We start from the raw sequence: 23,871 nt of genomic DNA on the forward strand, positions 1-23,871 counted from the left end.
ATAATTGACACTAGACATGAAACATCAAAATTACCCATCTGCTAAAATCCCAGCTTTTAAAAATTTTTACTAAGGCATCAGGTGTGACAGCTATGTGTTTACACAGGAAAAAAAAACAAATGACTCTTACCTCATATCATAACCTCCATAAGAATAAGAACTATGTGAAAAACCAAATGCTGAAGGATTTAAAAGAGAATAGAGGACCACAGCAGACATGGCAAAAGGCTAGCATCATTATCACCAAGGACATGAAAACCAAAACCACAGTGAGATACCTCTCTATGGTGAGAGGACAGCTGCCTGACAGAGACAACAGGTGCTAAGGATCTGGAGAAGAAAGGACCTTTGAACACCATATGCAAAGCTGGATATGCAAATGGTACAGGCACTATGAAATGGAAAGGGGTCCTAAAAATTAAAATAGAGAGATTATATGGTCTAGAATTCACACTCTTATCCAAAAGAATTGAAATCGAAATCACCAAGAGGAACTCCCAGGGATGGTCTATGCAGCAGCAGTCACAAGGGAAGATATGGAAACAGTTCCCAGAGGAACGTGGATGGGTAAAGAAAGCATGAAACATACATTTGAGGAATGCTGTCCAGACTTTTTAAAGGGAGGAAGTGCTCCACTGTGGAACAACGTGGGCAGACCTGCATGGCTCGGCTTACATCAAGAGCTTCAAATAGTCAAATTCATAGAGCCAATGGGTACGGAGGTTGCTAAGGCCTGGGAGGTGGGGAAGGAGGGAGCTACCAGTCAGTAGGAATGCAGTTTCACTCAGGCAAAGGGGACATGCTCGAGACATCCGGGATGCAGTGTCAGACCATGGTCACAGCAAAGTGTATGGTGCACTTCAAGCGGGTGAGGAGGGGGATCTGTTGGGGGGAAGAGGTAGGGCAAGGACAGGAAACAGGAAGACAAGCTCCATCCTCTCAGGTTCAGCAGGATTTCTTAGAGCTGATCAAGGGTGGGGGAAAAAAAACATGAAAGCAAGATTGATAAACTCGCCTGCTTTAAAACAAGCACAAGTTAAGCCTCCATCAGAGAAGGCCTTTCTAAAGCATATATACCCAGTTCCTATATACAACACAAGAAAAGAGAGACACCACCCGAAACACACGAAACCAAATAGGAGACGCCCGGGAACTCTGCTGTTAGGACAAAAACAAAAGCAACGCGCAGTGGCGCAAGCCCGGGCCTTACCATCTTCACTGGTGTGGGGCTCTGTGCCTGCGTCTTGGTCCACTTCCTCCAGGGTGCCGTGCTCACTGTACGGGCTGTCGCTGTTGGGTGAAAATGGAGGTGCACATGAAACCAGGGTGCTGTTTTCCGATCCAGCCATTACTACAGCAAGGAAGCCCATGAGCCGTCCAGTGCAGCCACTCCCGGGTGGTCCGGCCGCAGAGCGCCAGGGCCTCCTTTAATTATCTGCTTCTGTGGAGATGCACTTGGGCATGTGTATGTATGAGGGTTGCTGTAACGGTCCGCATGGAATCTGGCGAGCTCTTGACTAACCTAGGAGCCTCTCGGCACGCCTGTGAGCTCCCCAATTAGCTTAGTTCAAGTGGGAAGAGCCACCCTGACAGTGGGTCCTTCCTGACAGGACCCTGACTGTGGGGGCCTGAACGGAGTGAACGGAGGAAGCTAGCTGAGCACAGGCATCCATCTTCCTCCGCCTCCCGATGGCTGGTGTGGTCTGGAACTGCAAGGCAGAATGAACCCTTCTACCCGCTACCAACAGGAAAAGTAACTAAATTTTTTTGTTTCTGTACACATATGTGCATCGCATGTGTGTGTCATGTACATGTGTAGATGCACATGTATGCATATACAAACGTGTGCGCGCATGAGTATGTATGCATTCATCATTTACAGTCCTACTAAGACAGGTTTTTTACAGGAAACCAGTAGCATTACAAATGAATGTGAATTAGCTGACCGCACGTAGAACAGCTTGAGTATCGCTCTACGGATGGAAGTCTTCGTAAGTTCAATTCACCATTTTTATCCACATGTAAGTTGAGAAGTCCCTGACCTCTGTGAGGTGACTGTAGTATCTTTTCTATCATCTCTTGACTTGCATTTATTTCATCTCTGTACGGGAATCATGATTTCTATCATGCTCATTTCCCAACTTTAACAACATTATCACCACTACTACAGGCCTTCAGATGTTTGCTAACAGAAGGTCTTGGCCACAAATTCCAACCTGATATTACTCTAAAAACCCATTTGTAGAGCCATATTGGGGGACCAGGGTAACTCTGTTTAAAAAGAGTGACGCTGGACTGGGGAGATGGCTCAGTGCACAAGTGTCAGAGCCCAAGTTTGAACCCCGAGTACCCCACCCAACAAGCCAGGCCATGGCTGTGTGCTCCTGCAACCCCAGTGACAGGAGGGTAGACAGGGCTTGCTGGCTGCAGGCCCAGCTCCAGGTCAGCGAGAGACCTTGTATCCAAGGAATATGGTGGAGGTGATTTATACTAAGACCTAGTGTCCTTCTCATACACATATAACACACCCCCACAGACACACATGCCCACACCACACCCCCCCAATCACACACACAGGTTCCCATGGAAACACTGTAAACAACATTCTTGAGTTCATGCTGCTGGCTGTAACATCAGCAACACAATGCTCTGAGATCAAATCCATACACTCACCAATTACCTACATACTTTGTCTTTTTGGTTGTGCTTTTTTTGGTTTTGGTTTTTTGTTTTTAAAGCCAGGTTTCTCTGTGTAGCCCTGGCTGGCCTGGAACTCACTATGCAGACCAGGCTGGCCTGGAAGACAGAGATCTACCTGGCTCTGCCTCCAGGAGCTGCGATTAAAGGAGTGTGCCACCACTGCCTACGTTGTCTTTGCTACAACAAAGACGGCAGCAGATCTTGCTCACATAGTCCTGTGTTTGGGGGGAGTGCTGAGGATAGCTCCGACACTGGCCCCAAAGAAATGTGACTGTGAAATGAAGTTATTCAAAGTAAATATGACTGTGAAATGAAGTTATGTGTCTCAGCATGACTGAGTTTACTCTCTTACTTTCCCAGCGGAAGGCTTTAGTTGGTGCCTGTCACAGACATATTCAAGTCAATACTGCAGAATTGAATTTCGTCTGTAACATGGCCGCTACAGCACAGAGCTGCAATACAGCATGCTTGGCTCCTAATTCTGAAAGCAGCACGTTTGGAAATTACAACACTCAGTTTTCTGCACCGCCACACTGTATATGACTTAATTGGGGGAAAGAAGTTATTTTTAAAAATCTCATCAGTACTTGTTCCACATCTATTTGGTCCTGTGAATGGGACTCGGGGGTCTCCTGAGAACAGCAGAGAATAAAGGACGTCAGTGTGTCCCCTTCAGAAGCTGCCTCTGGAAGACGGAGGCTGGGCAGACTCACACGCTCTGTGTAAGCTGTCCCTGGTGTTATGGTTTCCCTGGGTTCCTCAGCATTCACATGTTGGAATTAGAATCCCCAAATCCCCATGTTGACGATGTGTGCTGCTGGGACCAAGGGACGACAGAGAGTGACCTGTTTCTCTTCTCCCCATCGGATGCCTTGTGCCTTGTTATGGAGCAGGAAGGTCCTCCCTGGAGGCCTCCATACGAGACCTTCCAGCCCCTGTAACTGTGAGGAGTTCTCTTCTTTCTAAATTTACCCAGTTTGTGCTATTCAGTCACAGCAACGGAAAACACACTAAGGTGCTGGGCTGTTACTATTAAATAATACTAAATACTAATCTTTGGGTGCACTCACTGGCCTCTCTTAACTTATTTTGAAGAGTATTCATGCACAATAAATCACTGATTAATAAGTGCCCTGACTAGCTGGCACAACAGAGGGCCTCAAGGATTTGAGACTTCTTTTGTTATTTATGATTGATAGGAAAATGGCTGAAACACACATATCAAATACCAAATAACAAGCACAGACATGAAGAGTTCTGTCTCCTAGGGTTACCCAGTTGACTCCACTCTCACTATGTGCTTGCCTGGGAAGTGGTACCATGTTAACATTTTTTTTTTTTTTTTAGTCTCAAAACATATTAATATAAATTTGCTCACAATGACCCATACTACTATAATACTTATTGGTCAGAGTGAAAATCAAAATAAATAATGAGAACGTATATTTGATTGACAGTGCTTCTATAAAAAGAAAATGTAAAGGTACTTATCAGAGATAAACCTATGAGATTAGGCTAGGGACACACAGATCAGTGGTAGAGTATTTGCCAGGCACACACAAGGTATTTGATCCCCAGCATTAAAAAACCAAAACCCAGACCCAAATAAAAGCCAAGGATGAGAAGGAAGTCCGTTAATTTGGTTAGTTATCTTTTCTTGGTTTAGAATAGTAGTAAAATTAAAATCTCTTTCTCTTTCTCTCTAGCTCACTCTTTCTAGCTCTGGCTGTCCTGGAACTCACTACATGGACTGGCTGGCCGGTGCACCACCATGCAAAACAAGCCCTTAAAGGGAAACCCTCATTCTTTACAGAGGCCCAGAGTTATCTAGAGAAGAGCAGGCTAACAGGGTGCTTCCTTACTAAAACCCTCATGGCCACAGATCGCACGGTTCTACTAACATAAATGCTCCTGGTACTTTTCTTTCTTTCCTTTGTAAAAATTAAAATTAGTAGCTTGTGGGCAGTTCTTCCTTCCTCTCTCCCTCCCTCCCTCCCTTCCTTCCTTTCTTTCCCTCCCTCCCTCCCTCCCTTCCTGAGTGTGTATGCATGTATATGCTAATGTACTTGTTCATGTGCATGCATATAAAAGCCAGAGCCTGAGACCAATGTCTTCCTCTATTGTTCCCTCCCTTAACTTTTGAAACAGAGGCTCTTTCACTGAACCTGGAGCTCAGTGTTTGGAGAGGCTGGGTGGCCAGTGAGCTCCTAGTGCCCTCCTGCCTCTGCACTGGAGTTACAGACACACACTGTTGTACTGGCCTTTACTGGGTGCTGGGGATGTGAACTCAGTGGCCCCCTGCTCTGGCAGCAAGTCCTTTTCCCTCAGCCCCAGACAATTCCCTGTTGTAACTGCCAGTGGCTATGTGAGCCTGAGCGGGAGGGCTCTGCTCCTGGACTCACCAGTAGTCGCCTCCAGCCATACATTTCTCATACACGGGGCCGTCCAGTTCTTTAGCATCTGGGAAAATAGATTCATGATGGATGATGATGGTCTTTACAATCTCGTTCACATGCGCCTGGCAAGACACTTGGTCCTGTATCTCTGGAACGGGCATCAGTGTTGGGCCAAAGCAAATGGCCAAATTGTAAGGGTCCATCATGTTTTCATCACTGTACTGGGAAAGACTGTAAAAGGAAGCAAGGGAGAAATGAAGGTGCTTAATAGGATACCTCATATTTTGGCTTTTTGTTCTTGTTTTTTTTTTTTTTTTTTTTTTTTTTTTTTTTTTTTTTTTGAGATTGAGTTTCTCTGTGTAGCCCTGGCTGTCCTAGAACTCACTCTGTAGACCAGGCTGGCCTCGAACTCACAGGGATCCGGCTGCCTCCACAGTGCTGGGATTAAAAGCATGTGCTACCACTGGCCATATTTTAAATTTATTTTACTAAAACAACAAAAATAACAAACTGTTAATGTGTGTATGTGCACGCGTGCGTGTACATGAGAGTGCAGGGGCCCTGTGGAGAGCAGAAGGGGTGTCAGGTCCCCTTGGGGCTAGAGTTTCAGGTGGTTCTGAGCCATCCGACGTGGGCACTGAGGTCAGAGCTCACATCCTATGCAAGTGAGTTCAAGTGCACACTCTTGACCACTGAGCCATCTCTCCAGTATCCTTACCTCAGATTTTGAAAACATGGATTAAACACTTTTGTTTTGTTTTTTTTTTTTAATCATTAGAGAAAAAAAAATGATATTCCATCCCACCCAGAGCTGGCTGATCCAACACCAAACTGAGTAAGAGGACAACACACATCCATCGTCTTTGTGTGAGTGAGGGTCATTTCCTAAAGCCGTGGGTTTACGACACCGACAGTAATGAGAGATAAATAAATCTGTGAATCTGGACTATAGAGTACAACCCCAATCAAGTCTTAGGGTTTTATCTTTAAACTTCCCTACCATTAGAGACATCTGAATTTTCAATTTCCCTCCTTATAAATCTCTGGGGAAAAACTGGAATGAACGGGAGACATCTTTCCTTCCAGGCGGCAGAGAACAACTGTCAGCTGATAACCTGCGCTGTGTGCTCGCCATCACCACTAGGTGACAACCCATGCCAAAGAAGAGGCTGAGAGCACAAGACAAAGGAGACCCTTAATTCTTTCATTATCCCACTTCACGTGGGGGAGCTCTGCGGGCATTTCTGGCTGTCCACTCCTCGGGCCTAAACTCAATATTGCAGATAGTTCTGAAGCCGTTTCATAGGTGACTACGCGAGCCAGCTCTGCAAGGCCTGGCCTCCAACATACAGGGAATCTGCAGTTTCGGGGCATTATCTCTCAGTGTATAGAATACCAGCCACAAAAGATGTGAAATGCAGGCGAACAGATGACAAGCGGAAGGAGAGAAAGAAGACTCAACTGCCTTTGTGAGACAGTGAGAGACACAGATCATCTAAGGTAACACCTGTGTGGCATGTCAGCCTTTGGGGAAGATAAGAGAGTCAAGAGAATGGAAAATACAAAGAATGATCTCCACAGCTGCCATATGTCCTTCCCTTCTGCCATTCCTCAAGTATACAATCAAAAAAAAGGTCCACAATGCCACCAGGTGACTGAGTGACAGATGGGATCAGGGAAAAAAGTCAGGTTCAGAAGGAAAATCGTCCAGCTTTCAAAACTCACACCGGGGCTCACCGGGGAGAGTCAGGTTTAATCCTTCCAGGTCTTTAGTCTTGGCTCGAAGAACATTAACACGATTTCAAAAATGCTGCCTTCCAAGTCTTGATTGTGCAGCAGGAGAGTAGCTGACCCTCCTTCTCAAGATTCCTGTGCCAAGCATCCTGGGCTGAGGCAGGGCCTCATCTTTTCCTGCAGGCATCTTGGGCAGCCCCAGCTACCGGACTCAGGAAGCGCTTGCCATTTGATGGCGCTTACATTCAGGCTTTGAGGACTTGTTTGGTCTGAGCACTGCTTTCCTAGGTCACTGGGGGTCGTTGGCTCAGGAGTGTCAGAAGAACTGGATAGGAACAGCACTGCCAGCTTGTGGGGGTCTACATCTCAGGGGAGGGGGAAGCACGCATCTCAGGGTAAAGTTGGTGCTCCTGGGTTCTGACAACTGCCTGGGTGACAAGGCCTAGTCAAGGGTAGTGGTGCACGGTGTCTATTTACTGTAGACACAGTTCATATCCTTTTTAGGTAACGTTTCTGTCCAAACGGCTTCCTACTGTCCTTTGGGAATGCTTTAGGTGCCTGAGGATGAGCTGTAGAGCCTCGTTCTGTTTTCCCTGCAGTCAGTTCCCTAGTGTACGCTCCTTGGCTCTTGGGGCCAACCTGAGTGGGTGTGAGTTTAGAACTAGCCAGCAGGGTTGAAGTGAGTTTCCATGGCTTCTGAGAGTGCAAAACTCCGGTGAGACACAGGTAAAAAAGAAAATATCCTCATTTGAAGGAGAGTTCATACCAAACTGAGAAGACATATCCCTCTCCTTGTTTGACAGCTGACTCGGACCACGAACTTCTAGCTGCAAAGCAGGAGGACTTTCAGACGATACAGGGGAGATTGTGCCAGAGTGGAACCCACTCATCAGCAAGCAGCAGAACAGCAGCCACGTTGCCCCGGTCAAGAGTCAAGTTTATTTTAAAACAATGTAGTAACTTTTTAAGATTCCTTTCGCATCATAGTAGAGACTGTATTACACATATTTTCTTCTTGACAGGGTCTCATTACAATGAATTAGTGAAAATTCTGCTTTTGGAATGATGTCTAAATCATCACCGATGCTCCTCTAACCCCGACTATAACATTAAAAAGTGACAGAATTTTTTGCCAGGAGAAGGTGGTTTACATCATTTTGACAAAAAACATTTATGACATGAGCTCTGGAAAGAAGCTGGGAAAACACATATTTCACCAGAAAGTGTTATTTATAGTAGTATTTTGGGTATTTTGCATTTAGGGCCAGCCACAGTTTCTCCATCTGGAGTAGACTTTTCATGCATCATAAAAAGATGTTGATCTCTTGAGGAAAAAAAAAAATGTTGCCTAGGCCTACATTCAATCACTTTGCCTTTGACTCAGCTGATGAATGGAACCCAATGCACATTTTATAGGATCCAAGCACTCAGACAGAATGCAGATGGGCACTTGGGTAGAACACGGGGGTATACTCACTGATTGAGGAAGGCAAACAGGTACCTCATCACGATAAGGACCGACCTGGGCAAGGTCAGGAGGAGTTTCCGGATGTGAAGTGCTCTCTCATAGAGATTATCTATTCCTGCAGGCAGAGGGTGACATGGTCAGAGTCTCTCAGTCGCATTTAGAGCAGATCATTGCAGCACCCCTTACAGGGACACACCCCAACCATCACAGGAAGCGATCATGATCGTCATCATCATCATCACTATCATAACTTGTGCACGCCACCATCTCCAGGCTTGACCCACCACTGTTCACTGTTTCCCTGAGTTCACTAGCATGCTTCCCTGACCTGCCTTTCTCCCTTTCTTTACTGAGTTTAGGGACATGGCCTCCTTATGTAAACCCGATGAACACAAACTCAAAATCCCCTGGCCTTTGCCTCACAAGTGCTGGGGTAACAGGTATGTACCACACTGGTTTATTATATGTCATGTACATGGCCTTGGCCTCGAGTAATTTAGAATTCTTATACGTTTAGAAGCCATTTCTCTCCCTTGTTGTGAGTGCTAAACTTTGCCACTCATATGGTCCCAATGCCTTCTTGCTGTATGGGAACTAAGACAGCTTTCTGGGATATCTATCTATCTATCTATCCATCCATCTATCTACCTGCCTATCATCCACCAAGCTATCCACCCACCCATCCATATCGATGTTTTGGAATAGTTCTGAACTTTCCTGTGGTTTGTATTATGGTTTGTCATACTTAACTGCTCTAAGACACTGAGGTATTCTACTCTGTCCCAAGCTCCCGATGCCATGCCACAGGTACTCTTCAAGTCCGAGTTCTACTTCTTGCCGATGGCAGCCTCACGTAGAGTCAAGGTCAGAACTGTCACTTCTAACATGGCAACCTCTGGGCTTCACTTTCTGGTGGTCCCACTGCTGATGATCTCATTTCCTTAGTAAGTTTTACCCTTTCTTACTTGGACTACGATCCTATCCTACCTAGCTTCCCCTTTGAAATAACTTCTGGGGCTTCAACATTGACTTGGTTCACAGGGGAAGTTTTCAAAATCACCAGGATTCCTTTATGCAGCCAAGGCTGGAGGCCCTACGTCCTCACACCAAGCTCATCTGCCTGGAATTTTGAGTGCCGACGCAAGACGCTTTCTATTTGTCATCAAAGTGGACATTTTGTTTTACCCCCCATGCAGCTGAAAAGGTATGAAAAACATACAAATATTTTTGCTCAACTACAAATGGGTCTGTAGACCCGCACATGATTTATCAGGGTGAGTGGGAACAAACAATTCTGTTCCACCACTAAGCAGGCCTCAGCTGGAAATGCAGCCGGCTCCTCTCCCAGAAAAATGGAAGTTCAGAAACCCTATACCTGGAACGTGAAAATATCAGATTGTGATTAACATTTTTATTCTTTTAGCTCAAATCAGTAGCTAATAGTGTGATTGTTGTTGTTGTGAATGGGATATCGTGCACTTCACGTTCTTTTTTTGTAATGCATTTTGAAATGGAAAAGCAATCCAGCATGAATGGGAGGTGGGGAGCAGAATTTATGGGTATAAATTTAATGTATTTTTCCAACCACTTGTCTTGATTTCCTCTTGGGAAAAAAGTGAGACATAGTTATTACTTTTAGATGTTAAGCAGGTAAATAAATTCAGGCCACATGAACACAATAATGAAGCAGTCAGTATTGCCATCTAGTGCCGTGCCTGTAAGATCAAAGCAGACCCCCACAGACGACAGTTTATCTCCTACAGCAACCTGGGTGGAGAGGAAATGTGCATGTCACCGAGAAGCTAGGTGGGGAACCACATCTCCAGAGCACTACAGATGCCAAGTGCCCTGCTGTTGGACAGTAACTGGCTCAAGGCTTGTTACCCAAGAAGGTAGTGTTAAACTAAGGTTACTGCTGCTGCTTTCTGTTAAAAAGAACAACCCTCCCCCAGAGGTAAAATTATACCCATTATGTTCCATTCTTAAAAAATATCGAGGGCTGGAGAGATGGCCCAGGAGTTAAGAGCTTTTGCAGCTTCCAACACACACATGCTGGCTCGCAACTGCCTGGCCCTCCAGTCCCAGGAGATCGGATGCCCTCTTCTGGCCTCCTGTTGCATACAGCGTACATACGCTAATGCACATACTCACACATATACACCTGAACCTGGAATTTAATAGCATTTCCCCCTTACTCACTAGACAACTGTTTGTATAAATGACTTTATGTCCACGCTCCAAACCAGGCTTACAAACTTTACTATCCCCATATCCACGGAGATGACACACTGAAAGATAAAGTGGCTCATTCCACATCTCTGGTTGGCAGTGACCGCTACTCTTTGTTGGCTACATATAAAGGCTCCTGAAGGTTCTGTTGAAACCAAGAAAACCTGAGTGCCACTTTTTATTGAGAATCTTGGAGATTACAAGAGTTAAATCTTTTGAGTTTCCAAACTAATTCTTAAGTTAAGGATGAATTTTAATACATGGGACAGAAATTTAGCAACTTAAAGCAAGTTTTTTTTTGTTTTGTTTTAAATTAGAGGTGAAAACAAAAAAGAGAAGAGGAAACAATACAAAAGGCTGTCACTGTATAATTATCTTCATGTCTGTCATGTCTCCTAAAGGGAGAATCCTTCCAGAGGGAGGCAAGGTAAGGCCACCGCTTCCAGAAACTATAGATTGATGTTAAGAAACTCTTGCTTCCTATCCCTCAGTTTTAAACGCAGTCTCTTTTCTTCTTGAAGGCAATTTCAAATTTTACATGCAATTTACAGTAACATTTATTTATACTAGTCAAAGAGTGCGCACAACCTGGACACTGACAGACAAATGAACGGATAAGCACAATGTGGTATAGACATGCATGGGAATATTACTCAGCCATAAGGAGGAAGGCCGTTCCATGGATGAGCCAGGAAGAGGCTTCTGTAAGCAAAGCAAGCCATACACAAAGGGACAGCCAATACATGATACCATTTGTATGAGGCATTTATATTAGGGCAATTTATAAATCAGAGTGGCAAGGGCCTGGGAGGAAGCAAAGAAGGCAACAGCTATCGTGGGATGGCTACAAAATTTCTGTTTGGGGAGAAGACAACATTCTAGAGATAAACAAGGACAATGGTTTCAAAGTTCTATGAATGGAATATATTTAACTTTTACTGCACAGCCAATGATGGTGAATTTTATGTCATGTATTTCATGGTAAAAGAAAAATAACTGGGGCTGGAAAGATGGCTGAGTGGGTAAGAGCACTGGCTGTTCTTCCAGAGGACCTGGGTTCAATTCCCAGCCCCACATGATGGTTCACAATTATCTGTGATTCCAGTTCCAGGGGGATCCAACACCCTAACAGAGACATACAAGACACCAATGCATATAAAATAAAAATGAAATAATTTTTAAAATAGGGAAAACGTTTAAAAAGAAAGAAAGCAACAGCTGGGGAGTCCCTGGGTGCAAATGCCAGGTTTGGCAGTGAACAGCAATGGCGGTAAAAGAGAGACTCCACAATGATGGCAACAGGTCACACAGGGCAAATGTGTGATGGCTGCAACCACAGCACACGAAAATCAGAACGAAGTAGCTGCAAATCCCTCAGCACCAAGGCCACCGTCCTACAGTGGACTCCGAGATGTGACATGTCTCCTGCTGAGCTGCACAGGAAGCCGGTGCGCACAGCCTCGGGGAGCTCAACTCTGCTACAAACAGTGCACTCACTCTCCCGAGTGCAGTGAGTGCGGGTGAATTGTGGTCGCCACCAACACACTAACGTGTGCTCCTGGTTCAGCAGTTGATGCTCCTTCCATGCCGGACAGAAAGACAGCGCTTTCATTCTCCGCAAGGGAGGTGTCGGGAAAAGCACTTCTTCATTTGGATTTCTTCTAAGCTGGGCTCTGTTCCCACAATTGAAGACCTCATGCAATTAGGTAAAAAGTGGCATGTGTGCAAGGCTCCCAAGATGAGTTCACACTCTTTTCCTAGCAATTCAGGGCTCTCACATCAGCTTCCCGACTTCACGGTACCACAGGGTGACGGCTCTATAAACATGCGTGGAAATGCCACCAAACTTGAGCTACTTGAGGAAGTGGCAACAAGCCCAAATGGCCACTGTCCCCTCACACTGGTTCTTCAGGCACTCTTTGCTGAAGTGGTCATCTGCCAGGAAACAAATAATAAACTGCAAGGCAGGAATTTCTCCGTGGGCATAAAGACAGGGAGAGGAAAGCCTCTGGTGGCCACACAGAGAAAGGAAGTGTAAGAGCAGGCACTAGTGAATGTGTGAGCTCCAGAGCCGGGTACCACTCTCAAGGTACGCTTAGGTTCTTACTACCAAAAGCAAATCAGTCACTTGTGTGAATAAAAGGGAAAGCAAAAGCAGAGGTGTGTGTCCACAAGTTCAGAAGGACCTCTGCCTCACCTTTCCCTGGTTACTTCTGGCCTTCCTAGGTAAGAAGCAGAACCCAGAAGCCTCTGTACCCAGCTGTGAACAGGCTGACTTCTGGGAGTGAAACCCCTGCTTTCTCCTCTTGCTAAACTGCAGCACTTATAAACAACAAATAATAATCCCTGATCTGCTGACTTGTCATATTGTAGGAGGAGAATCTGAGGCTTCGTTTAGAAGGTGTGAGGAAGCTTCACCTATCAGGAACTCAGCTGTTGGTACAATGTTCTTGTGAAATGTACACAGTTTACCCTTGTTCATTCAAATGCTGAGTTCTCTACCCCACCATCTGGTTTCAGTCCTGACACAACTGTCTCAAGTTTGTGTAAACATGCCACTGTTTGTTCTCTGTTTTGTCAATAAAACAACCAGCCCCGATGCTGTGCAATGGAGAGGAAGAGGAGGGAAGAGAGCAGAGGTCAGCAGGAGAGGTCCTGGAACCATGAGGAGGGATTAACCAGACCTAAGATCTGACTAAAAGCAAGTATAATGGGTAAATTCTGAATGGGAGGAAACTATGCTGGCTTGGAGGTTTGGGATGGAGTAACTATTGCCCAGTATTGTGCTCTAGGTTAATTAAATAAATCCTAGTCTCTGTGTGGTGATTTGGGTATACAGCAGGTTTAGGAATAGCCACTGCTTAACTAAAAGATAAATCAATAACCAACAACACTCGGCTATTAAGTGTTTCCAGAGATGGAGGAAATCCCAAGAACACAATTCTATGACATCAAACAGAAATGTGGAACCAGAGAGAAAGCCGCAGTGTATGTCAGAAAAAGCAGATAGACTATAACAGCCACAACACAGTGTCTGGCAAAAGCCCGGGGTCTGAAAGGATGGCCCAGTGGTTAAGAGCACTTACTGCTCTTACTGCTCTCACAGAGGACCTGTGGTCACTGCTCTCACAGAGGACCTGTGGTCAGTTCTCAGGTGGCTCGCTCTAGCTCCAGGGTACCTGACCCCTCTGGCCTCTCTGGGCACTTGTACCCACATGCACACACACAGGCACAAATAGATATAGACACACACATACATGCAACTGTGCGCGTGCACACACACAAATAATAATTAAAAAAAGTGTTCAGAAGCATTTTTTTCCAATGAAACAAGCAGGAGTGGACAATAGATCACATAAAAAAACACATAATAGAGTATGCTATGTGTTCTTAATTCTCCAGAGTCAATGCATAAAAGGAAGATTTGTTACATTAGACAGAAGCCATCATATTAACATTAAAAACTATTAGAAGTATAAACTCATGAACTTAACATGCTATGATATTATTTAACTTGATACATTATCAAGCTTCAATACACACATCATATAATTTACACCTTTAAATGACAAATAAATGATCTTAACACACCAGTGCCACACGCCACCCCCATCAATTTTAGGATAGTTTCACCATTTCAAAAGAAACTCCATATTGATTGGCTGTTATGTGGTATGATGGAAGGAAGACAGAATGAATGCCTGATTATGATACATGCTCAGTGAAGGATCAAGTTAAGGACCTAGTTAAAAAGACCACAGGCTGTGTGGGTCCATTTGATGTGAAATGGCTAGAAAAGGCAAATCTATGAAGACAGAAGGCAGCATAGCGGTTGGGAGGGCCAGGGGTGGTCATGGCTACAACTGAATGGGAAGTGATTTTAGAGTCTGCTGATTGTTTTCCCTCCCCGCCCCAAGGAATAATGAGAACACCCCAAAATGGACCGTGATAATGGCTGTATAATCCCACGAGCAGACTAAAACCTTGTGCCCTGTGCTCTGCAGTGGACGAGCCACGTACTGAGGAGCACCATATAAAGCTGCTTTTGGAAATACGTGTCATGTACGTAAGTATCAGACACAGAAGTGGGGAAGGCCCTGGAAGAGTTACCATTCTCCCCGGGTAGATGGCCGATGGGTGTCCTCCGGCCATTTTACAGCATTCAACAGCGATCACAGAATAATTACATAATAGAAGATAGCCGCAAAAAGCACGAACTGGGTACTTGATGGTTCTGAGGAACCGCTGGCTTGAGGGAGTAACAGCGTTACCAGGGTCACTCCCTGTGTTAACACGGACTGTCTCTCAGTGGCATCCACGCCAGTGCTGCACTCCAGGCAGTGGGCTTGCGAGGACGCTATTTTGTTCTCTACACTTCTAAGCATGCCCAACCTCTCTGAAATAACCACCTACTGTTTTGTGATAAGAACTCTTGATGGAAAAAAAAAAGTGAATTCCTACTCTCCCAGAGATGTGTGCACACAGATACATGATATTATGTCACAGGGAAGACAGCTGGGGCCGCAGAGCTAGGTCAACCGAGTGACAGTAATAGTTAAAGCTGGGTGATTAATTACAGGGAGGTCACTGGGTCACTCTCTCCTGTAGATGCTAGAGAGAAGGGACATCACCCGCAGTAAGGACAGAAGAGTTCCACACTGGCTTCAAAAGCACTGGGTGCACACAGATGCCCAGATGGAAGACGTCACTGCCTCTCTTTGGGTGGTGGCTGATGAGGGACAGTATGCCTTTTTGTGTATTCTTGGAGTTATCTCTGTGACACATACACACAAAAACCTGCTATAAAATTGTTTTCTCATGCCCAAGAAATCACCTAAATAATAATACACTACGCAAAGTGACGTGCAAATGTTTCATCTGGACCCACCACAGGAAAACCTCATGCTCTGCCTGAGTCATGGCTTGGCGGTATCCCCCAGGAATCCAGAGCCATGATGCCTGGCTACGCTGCCAGCTGCCCAGACAGCACATGTGACCCAGAACACGCACAAAGCCATTCAGAAAAAAGCCAAAACCATAAGCAATGTTTGGGTGAGAGAGTGATCGAGTATGGAGTTTGTCATTTCCAATGTATATTTAACTTGATTTCATCATGTGCTCATCTGGATGAATCATTTTTTAAAAAAGAAAGTTCTGGTGAGTTGGGGAACAGACCATTTGGATTAACCACAGAGAATGCTGTTACAACCCTCCCCCCTTCACAACACACACCTAGGCTTTCAAAGAACGAGGCTCTTCAGAGGGATGGGGGCAGGAGATCAACTCATGCGAGGCCCTTTCCTCTCAAATGCAATCCAAGACTAGGTGAGCAAAAAGTGGTGGGTGCTTCAGGGACCTACATAAACTCCCAGGAATGATAGAAGAGAGACCTTCCCACAGAACTGTCACGTGACATGGCCTTGATAGGAAAATTAAACCCAAACACCTCAATGCTTTAGATGTCACAGGTAAAAAGGATCTACGACCCTGATATTTCTCCCCACTAGAGCTTTTAGTCTTAGTGTTCCCAACAATATCAACATACGGCACTCATTCATAACTGTGTTCTCTTTCTGGTTAGGTTTGAAGTTTCTTGAATGCAAGAATCGTCTTTGAGTCAAAAGAAAACTTTGCATATTGAAGACCAGTTATTGGCTTGATTCAAAGAGTCAGAAATTTTTAGTGTCAGGTAAAAGTGTGCAAACCAGATGACCTGAGTTCAATTCCCAATTTGAGTTAAAAGGCTAAAAGTCTGGATACAGGGCCTACAGTACACAGCGAAGAAACAACTAGAGAGATCCTGCTCCAACAGAAGGAGAGGGCCACTCCTGAAAGCTGCCCTCCACTGAGGCTCCATAGCTCTGTCTGTCTGTCTGTCTCTTACATGCAAAGCAACAACAACAAAACAAAGTCTGTAGGATCAATAGGGGAATAAAATAACAAGTGACATGCCATCCTCAAAGAATTGATTGAAAGTTAGGAGAATGCAGCTATACCACAGTCCTGTGTTTAGGAAAAGCTCTGATCTGGAGATCAATCGCAGCCAGGAATCCCCTCCTTAAAGGAGGGTAGAGAGGGAAGAAAGGGCTTGTTTATAGGGGATCCAATATGCGCTCTTGAAACCCTCCCATCCTGAAAAGTTGTGCTAAAAATAATGAGACTTACTAGAGAAACATGAGTGGGGTGGAGTCCCAGCAGGGCACTCACAAACACACTCACATCCCGCTCACAGCACTAGCTCAGCTAAGCCGCAGTCTCCAGCAATGCACCCACAAATCTTGATACCGAAAGTCTTCTGCAAGGCGTGGGTCTTGGTGTAGGGATGACGCACAGTGGTGGAACACAGGGCCCTGGGTTTGAACCTTAGCACTGGAAACAACACACAAAGGAACAACCCAGCAAGACCAGGGAGACAGGTAGACACACAAACCTGAGGACCTGAACTGGATCCCTGGATTCCGCAATGGAGGAGATGACCATCTCTTGGAGGTTGTCCTCTGAGCATCACACACTCACCACAACATGTGTGCCTCACCATTACACACACACCCCTATGCATGAACACGCACACACACAAACACACACAGAGACAGATGAACATGCACAGGCACACACACAAATACAGATACACACACAAACAAACAGAGAGACAAACACACAGAGAGATAAACACACACACAGGGACACAAACATATACACACAAACACACACAGACACACACACACAAACACATACACAAAGAGAGTAAACAAAAATTTTCTGTTTTTTTTTTTTTTTTCTTTCTTCTTCATAGTCTACATATTTTGCTAAACCTGCTTTGATGAAAAACCTTGGCTCTCGGAAAAGTCACACTGGGACCAATATAATGTTTTTGAGATAGCAACTTGGTTTCCAGAAGGGTGAGTGGATGCACCAGGTGTTGGCAGGTGTGACCTGAGTTTTCCCGAGGCACAGCTGTCACAGAAGTGATGAAAGCGAGTGACACTGTCCAAGTATGATGCTAAACACGTTACATGCATTATCTTCACATGAGCCCTAGGATGCTCAGGAAACTATCTGATAAGATAGCGTATTAATTTCTGCCCACGTTGGCAAAGCTTGCAAAGCCAGGTCTGACCCTAAATCTTACTGACCAAGTGACCTCAGTTATGAATACCAACAATGGACTACCTCTCTTCCCTCAGAGCGTACAGCGACTCAGCAAAGCTAAGTGGTGATGCAGCTCCGTGGTCCTTGACCAACTGTTGCATTTCAGATGAGATGATGTGTGTCCTCTAGAAACCACAGAAGGGCTTAGCTGTCATTTGGAGAGAACCTTGAGAAAACGTCCCTAGTAGACTGGCCTGTACGGAAGGCCTGTGAGTCATTTTATTGGCTAATAGTTGATATGGGAGGGCCTTAGCTCACGGGGCAGTGCTACCCCGGGGCAGCTGGTCCCAGATGGTCTAAGAGAGCAGGCTGAGCAAGTCATGAAAACAAACTAGTAAGCACTGTTCCCCAAGGGCCTCATCTTGAGTCCTGCCTCCAGGTTTCTGCCCTGACTTGCCTCAGTGATGGGCTGTCACTTGTAAGTGTAAGCTGAAATCAACCCTCTTCTCTCCGAGCTGCTTTGGTCGTGGTGTTTTATCATAGCAATGGAAACCCTAAAACAGATACACACAGTAGAATACCAGTAAAGGAGAAGGAGAGCAGCTCCACGTGCGTAGGGAGGATGACTGGCATTCTTGGAAAAGTGCCAGGTTGGCAAAGCCATCATAGTGGGTGGCAATGGCTATCAAGGAAAGCAGGGGAAGGAGCCCGGGCGAAGGCGTGGGGCTTATTGAGGGCCTGGCACGTGTACTGTTTGGTATGCTATCCTGTATTTTTCAACAGCTGCAAGTAGCCAGGTAGGCGAGGCACAGCAGTAGGAATAGTCCAGCGCCCAGAAGAGACAGGCTAGAGGAGTGATTCGCTTGTATGAATCAGCCGTAGCAGGAGGTGTGTTTTCATGTAGGGCGTGCTGAAATGGGCTTTCAGCAGCGGAGAGAGCAAGTGACTGGATTTACTGTTTGAATTAAGGTGGGATAATGAAAGGGAAGGTGGGAGAGGCCAACCCTGGAGTCAGGGAGCTCACTTAGGAGACAGTGGCAGTGATGGGTTGCGACTCAGGGACTTGGGGTGGGGGCTAGGGGAGGTTTCATCGTTGAGTGAAATCAGATTCTTATTCTTATCAAAACCATGGTTGAGGTCACCTGGGCGTCTGCCTGGGAACATGGACTTAGAGAATTACTGCATTTACAGACTCCGGAAACCTGACACTGGTTAGTAACTAATGTCATGATTTTCAACATCGTCTGTGAAGTGGCAAAACTCCCCCACTGAAGAAAAACTACCAATGCTCCGCTGACGACTCTGAGCTTATAATATATCGCACACAGTTTGCCTACCAGCTTGGATCCCCGCTGCCAGACAAATACCACTTGGTGTTCTTGTACCACAAAAAACGGTCTTCTGTCTCATTCTACCTTATTCCTGGAAGGAAGATTCCACCATCCTTTAATGTCAATTGAGAAAATGAAGAACGAAAAGGCTACATTTCCAAGCTTATTCCTCTTGCCTGGCACTTGCTTTTTTTTTTTTTTTTAATTATTTTTTTATGTTTTTGTTTTTTGTTTTGTTTTTGCTTTTTTGGGTGATCAGGCAGTCAGCTGGTGGATCTCTGATGCGGGGGAGGAGGGAGGAGATGTTCAGGGTGAGGCTATAGCCAGGAGGGTACTCACTCATGTTGGGCCTAGAGAGTAAACAAATGACCCAGACATTTGGTGGTGACAGAGCAAACGGGGGATTGTGGGGGCAGCTGCTTTTCCAGGAAGGTGGTCAGCAAAAGAACTCTGCTTAGGGAAGCCTGAGAAGAAAGGAAGCGAGGAAGGCCCACTTACTGATACAGGAAATCAGGTCATTAAACCTTTCCTTAGGAAAGAGGGGGTTTTCCAGCCCACGGAAGTAGAGCTTGAGAACGCCAGCCACAGAGTTAATGTCGTGGTTGCTCTGGTCATCGGCCAAAGGATTTTCACCTACAAAAAGAAAATGCGTTAGATGCACAGTATTCTTATTTTTCTCCCAACGAAAACCTGCATGGATACACACACACACATACACACAGGAGCCTTTTAATTATGCTCTCTGAAAGATTATATAGTACTAAAATTGAAATAATTGGTTTAGATTTCCTACCCCATGATTAACCTAAAAATAGTTGGCTAAAATAAAGCTTAAAAAATCTTATGCTCCCTTAAAACTTGCCCAAATCTTAAAATAAAACATTGAGGGGTTTATAATTTTACCCAGAATTTTTTAAAGCTAAAATCAGTAAGCTTAGGTTGACATGAACTCAAAGAACTATATTCAGTGTTTCTTATTCGTCTGGGAAAAAGATACAGTTGAGGTTGGTCAGCAGAGTTTCCCAGAAATATCCATGACTGACTGTAAATGAAGTAAGTAGGAGTTGGCTGAAGATGCGCAGTGGGGTTACAGTGCATTTTAAAGTAGGAGACTCTAAGATCGGGACAGGGGATTTGAACATGTACAGTTTGTGTGAGAAGAGACTATTTTTTAAAAAATCGATCATGGAATTACAGTTTCCTTTACTGCCCATGGATGTAAGGTAACAGCCAGATGCTTACCATACCTGCTTGGGTATGAACTGGACCCCTTCACCCCTCAGGACAACAACATGGCACCGAGGCTTACATCAAAGGCCACTGCGCACGCACAGGCCCGGCCTTCCTTCCCTTAGCTCACAGAGCAGCCGTTACCCTGTAGCTCACACTTGTCTTTGTGGAAGTTTATTCTCAGGGGCCCTTGTTTCCTTTCTCTGTTTTCTCAGGCAGGAAGTGGTTGAACACGAACCCAGCAGAATCACTTGTAATTATTATTATTGTTTTGTTTTGCCATTTGAGAGAGAGAAAAACCTCATCTCGGTATTCAAAACGAGAGGAATTTCCAGGAGACAGTAACAAAGCATTCACTGGCCTGTGTGGCCACCAAGAGGCCTACGCTTGGCCACTTCCACCTGGTCCCCACCACAATGCAGAAAAGGTGTGGCTTGCTTAGCTGCTTCTGTCAGACTGGTCTGTCCAACATGTCATATCAGTCAGAGGCTTTGAAACCGGAAAAAACACAGGGGTGCCAAGTTTATCTCAGCAATCTCCGTGCTGTCACCATTCTGCATTTTTCCCTAACGGCCAAGCATGGGGAAGGCCTGGATGAACCCCGAAGTAGATAAAATGCAAATAATAACTGGGGCGCACTGAAAATGAATAGCATCATTAAGGGGTCGGGTATTGTCACAGGTCACATTTAAACCGCATCGGTTGGGCAGATGAGGAAACTGGTCAAATTAAGGCTGGAGTGCCGTGGCCGAATCCCACCATCAATAAGAGATTCTGATTCAGTCTGGGTCCTCCTGATGCTACATTGGTGTGTGGCTTTACTAATTATAATGTACTCATTAACAATTCAGTGAAACTCGTATCTCAGCCAATTATGGACATAAGGAAGGTACTGACCCAGGGCATGGGAAGGGAATATGGCATGGGGACAGGAAGAAGGAGACAGCCCTCGACAGAGAAAGGTGAGAGAGGGGAAGATGTCTCATTCTCTCACCCTTTAGGCTGCGGCCAGCCTAACCCTTCCTAGAACCCCGTCAAGCGCCATCTTGTCACACATGTCATGGACAGTCAGCGTACACCCTAAATCAGGGGACAAAGCTCACAGGCCTTTCTACTTTACACAGTAACACCTCACTCCCCGGCTCCCACAATGAAGCCTGCACAGGATGGGGGTTTGGGGGCCGTGCAGAGTGAGTGCGCCTGGCAAACAATGAAAGAGAGTGATTTTTCAACAGGTTTTGCTTGTGGGGAGAAGCATACAGTTACCTCTCTCGAAGGAATTTTTGATATCATTCACTTCCACCTGGGAACCAGACACTCTAAAAATCCCCTGGTGCTGAAGACCTAGGACAACAGAAGGCAGAGCATGAGAAACTCCCTCTCTGCCTACAGACCCCCCCCCCACCTCCAAGCAAAAAGATACGCTCACCAAAACAAATCCACTGCCTGCTTTTACATAAGGATTCTAAGGTGACAGATGCTTACCATAGAGATTAATGAATCGGATGCAGCTTTCCACAATGAGAGGGATAACCTGGCCTGAGTCCTGGTGGGAGGAGGAGGGATGGAAATCGGGAAACATTAGAGGAGAGGGCTGGTCACTCAGAGGAATAAAGTTTACTGTTAGAGTGGGCTTTCGACCTGTCAGGTGATCTTTTCCAAACACACTAAAAATCCTCCCTAAATAACCAACAACAACAAAAAGAGCAAACAAATCATCCCTTAAAGGTACCCCTCAGTTCTGAAGCAAGCTAAATCAAATACATTTACTGTCAGAAGGCTCCATGTTGTCTTGCTAAGCCCAGAGACCTGAAGAGGCTATATTCAGGTTGGGAGTGGTGGCTAGAACTCCCACAGTCAGGAGGCTGAGTAGGAGGCCAGAATGGATACACAGGGACACCCCCGACTCATCAGGAGCCCCGAAACCCAAATGCAACTTGTGTGTTTCCTTATCTTTAACTTACATGCAGACATGAACAATTCATTTGAGAGGTTATTACTGAGGGTGCTCGGGGCGAAGCACAAGAGAAGACTGCTACGTGCTTCAGCCACAGCATCTCCGCTGTGATCAGCCAGCCCTCAGGAACCTCTCTAGCACGTCGCTGGCAGTCACACACTGTTTCGAGTGTAATGAAAGCATGTTATGTATTTACTTAGCCTGCATCAGAACTTACTCAGCCTTACAGAACTTAGTCTGTCTTAAGGACAAAGAGAAGGAAGAGGGCTTTGTCCTTCTTGAGGCCACCCCTTGTGAGATGCTCACCACCCTCTTCTAAGAAGAGGCTGGAAGTGCTTTGAAAAACCACCCGTATAGCATGTCAAATGGGATGAAGGGGCCTCGGGGGCCAGCTAAACATGTACTGATGACATGCACTCTATGAGTTAAAGAGAATTGCTAGGGATGGTGTTGTTTTTCAGGTACTTTTAAGACCAATCTTTTAGGAATTACATCTTTCCAGGAAACATGGGACTTGAGAGGGATTAGCTAGCGTAGGGTACACACCCGTGAAAAGTTTTATTCTGGAACATTAAGACCTTGGTCTTAACATTAGGAGCCAGTAATTTTTCCCGCTGGGAAGCGTGGGAATAATGCATCTCTCTAGCTCCAAGTCTTCTCAATGTCTCTACCGTCTCCAGAGCAGGTAATGTACTCCTAAGAACACAGCTTCATTTTCAAGCTTCAAGGCAATCAGTGTATAAGCCACTTAATGTTTCAGTTATTCCTGGAGCCTTGTTAGGTTTCTCTAATTACTTCATTTGTTTTAGGAGCATATATTTTTATTAATTCCTTAAAGAAGAGCCTTAAAAGAACTAAAACACATTTTACTGAAGGCGAGTTGGCTCATGAACAGTGGTGTAATTACACCAAAATTTACTGAAGACATGAAGGGAACCTTCTGTAAGACACAAGCATGATTTAATGGAAGTAACAGTTTATAAACAATTCCTGTCACACTGTAATTTAAAAGAGCAACAAATACTTAAGTGTGAGTGATGAAATGAGAGCATTAGTTTACATCCCTGCTAGACTTAGCATAAAGACAAAGAATAAACGATTAAAAGAAAACTGTTTGCACTCAGAAAGCTCTAAACAGTTTTACAGTTTCATGGTATTATAGAAAACATTTTTGTCCTGACATTCACTTAAATGATTGCTAATCTTTTAAAAAGATTAGCATTTCACTTAGATACAGTCCATATTATAGTAAAAAATATAATGAGCATCTTAATTTAATTTCATGGATGACAGATGTTTGGGTAGAAAATATTTTATAGGGAGTGAAATTATGGGCTGTCTTCCAGCTACTACCAAACATCTCTCTGTGTCTCTGTTTCCATACGGGAAGATGGTTTTGCTCTTACCATTTCATGGTACAGTTTGGGAGAGCTCGGAGGGGCTTTCCAGAGGTGCAGAGAAAGAGAGAGAGAGAGAGAGAGACCTCTGTACCCCTGCGTTCCAGGTTACCAAAGACTCTTCGGTGTTCACTCTACACAGTTTACACAATGGATTTTTCATAGTAACTATCTACCTTAGTCTTTCTTTAGTTCCTCAATTTGCTTGCCTTTCACTGTTAGCTTTTAGTGAAGAATTTTCAAAATCTCTAATCTGTGTGTTGTCTTAAGCGGCTGTTCCTCTCTCCCTGCAGCGAAGTGAGCAAAGTGGGTCACCTGCCTCTGTGTCTTTCCTGCCTTC

At 45.1% G+C, this 23,871-nt stretch overlaps 1 protein-coding gene across 3 annotated transcripts in view; it reads right to left on the reverse strand.

Moving 5' to 3' along the window:
- The window catches only part of Srgap1 (SLIT-ROBO Rho GTPase activating protein 1), a 260,889-nt gene that overhangs the window by 18,501 nt on the left and 218,517 nt on the right, over positions 1 to 23,871 (reverse strand). For all 3 annotated transcript variants that reach the window (XM_055611990.1, XM_055611989.1, XM_055611991.1), the window contains 6 exons: positions 21,663 to 21,723; positions 21,444 to 21,521; positions 19,446 to 19,580; positions 8,308 to 8,413; positions 5,103 to 5,327; positions 1,211 to 1,290 (listed from right to left, as the gene is read on the reverse strand). In XM_055611990.1, the coding sequence (XP_055467965.1) occupies positions 1,211 to 1,290; positions 5,103 to 5,327; positions 8,308 to 8,413; positions 19,446 to 19,580; positions 21,444 to 21,521; positions 21,663 to 21,723 (685 nt within the window). The remainder of the gene's footprint in view (positions 1 to 1,210; positions 1,291 to 5,102; positions 5,328 to 8,307; positions 8,414 to 19,445; positions 19,581 to 21,443; positions 21,522 to 21,662; positions 21,724 to 23,871) is intronic.

This window comes from Psammomys obesus, unplaced genomic scaffold (assembly GCF_907164565.1).
Source record: "Psammomys obesus unplaced genomic scaffold, mPsaObe1.curated_primary_1811, whole genome shotgun sequence".
NCBI lineage: Eukaryota > Metazoa > Chordata > Mammalia > Rodentia > Muridae > Psammomys > Psammomys obesus.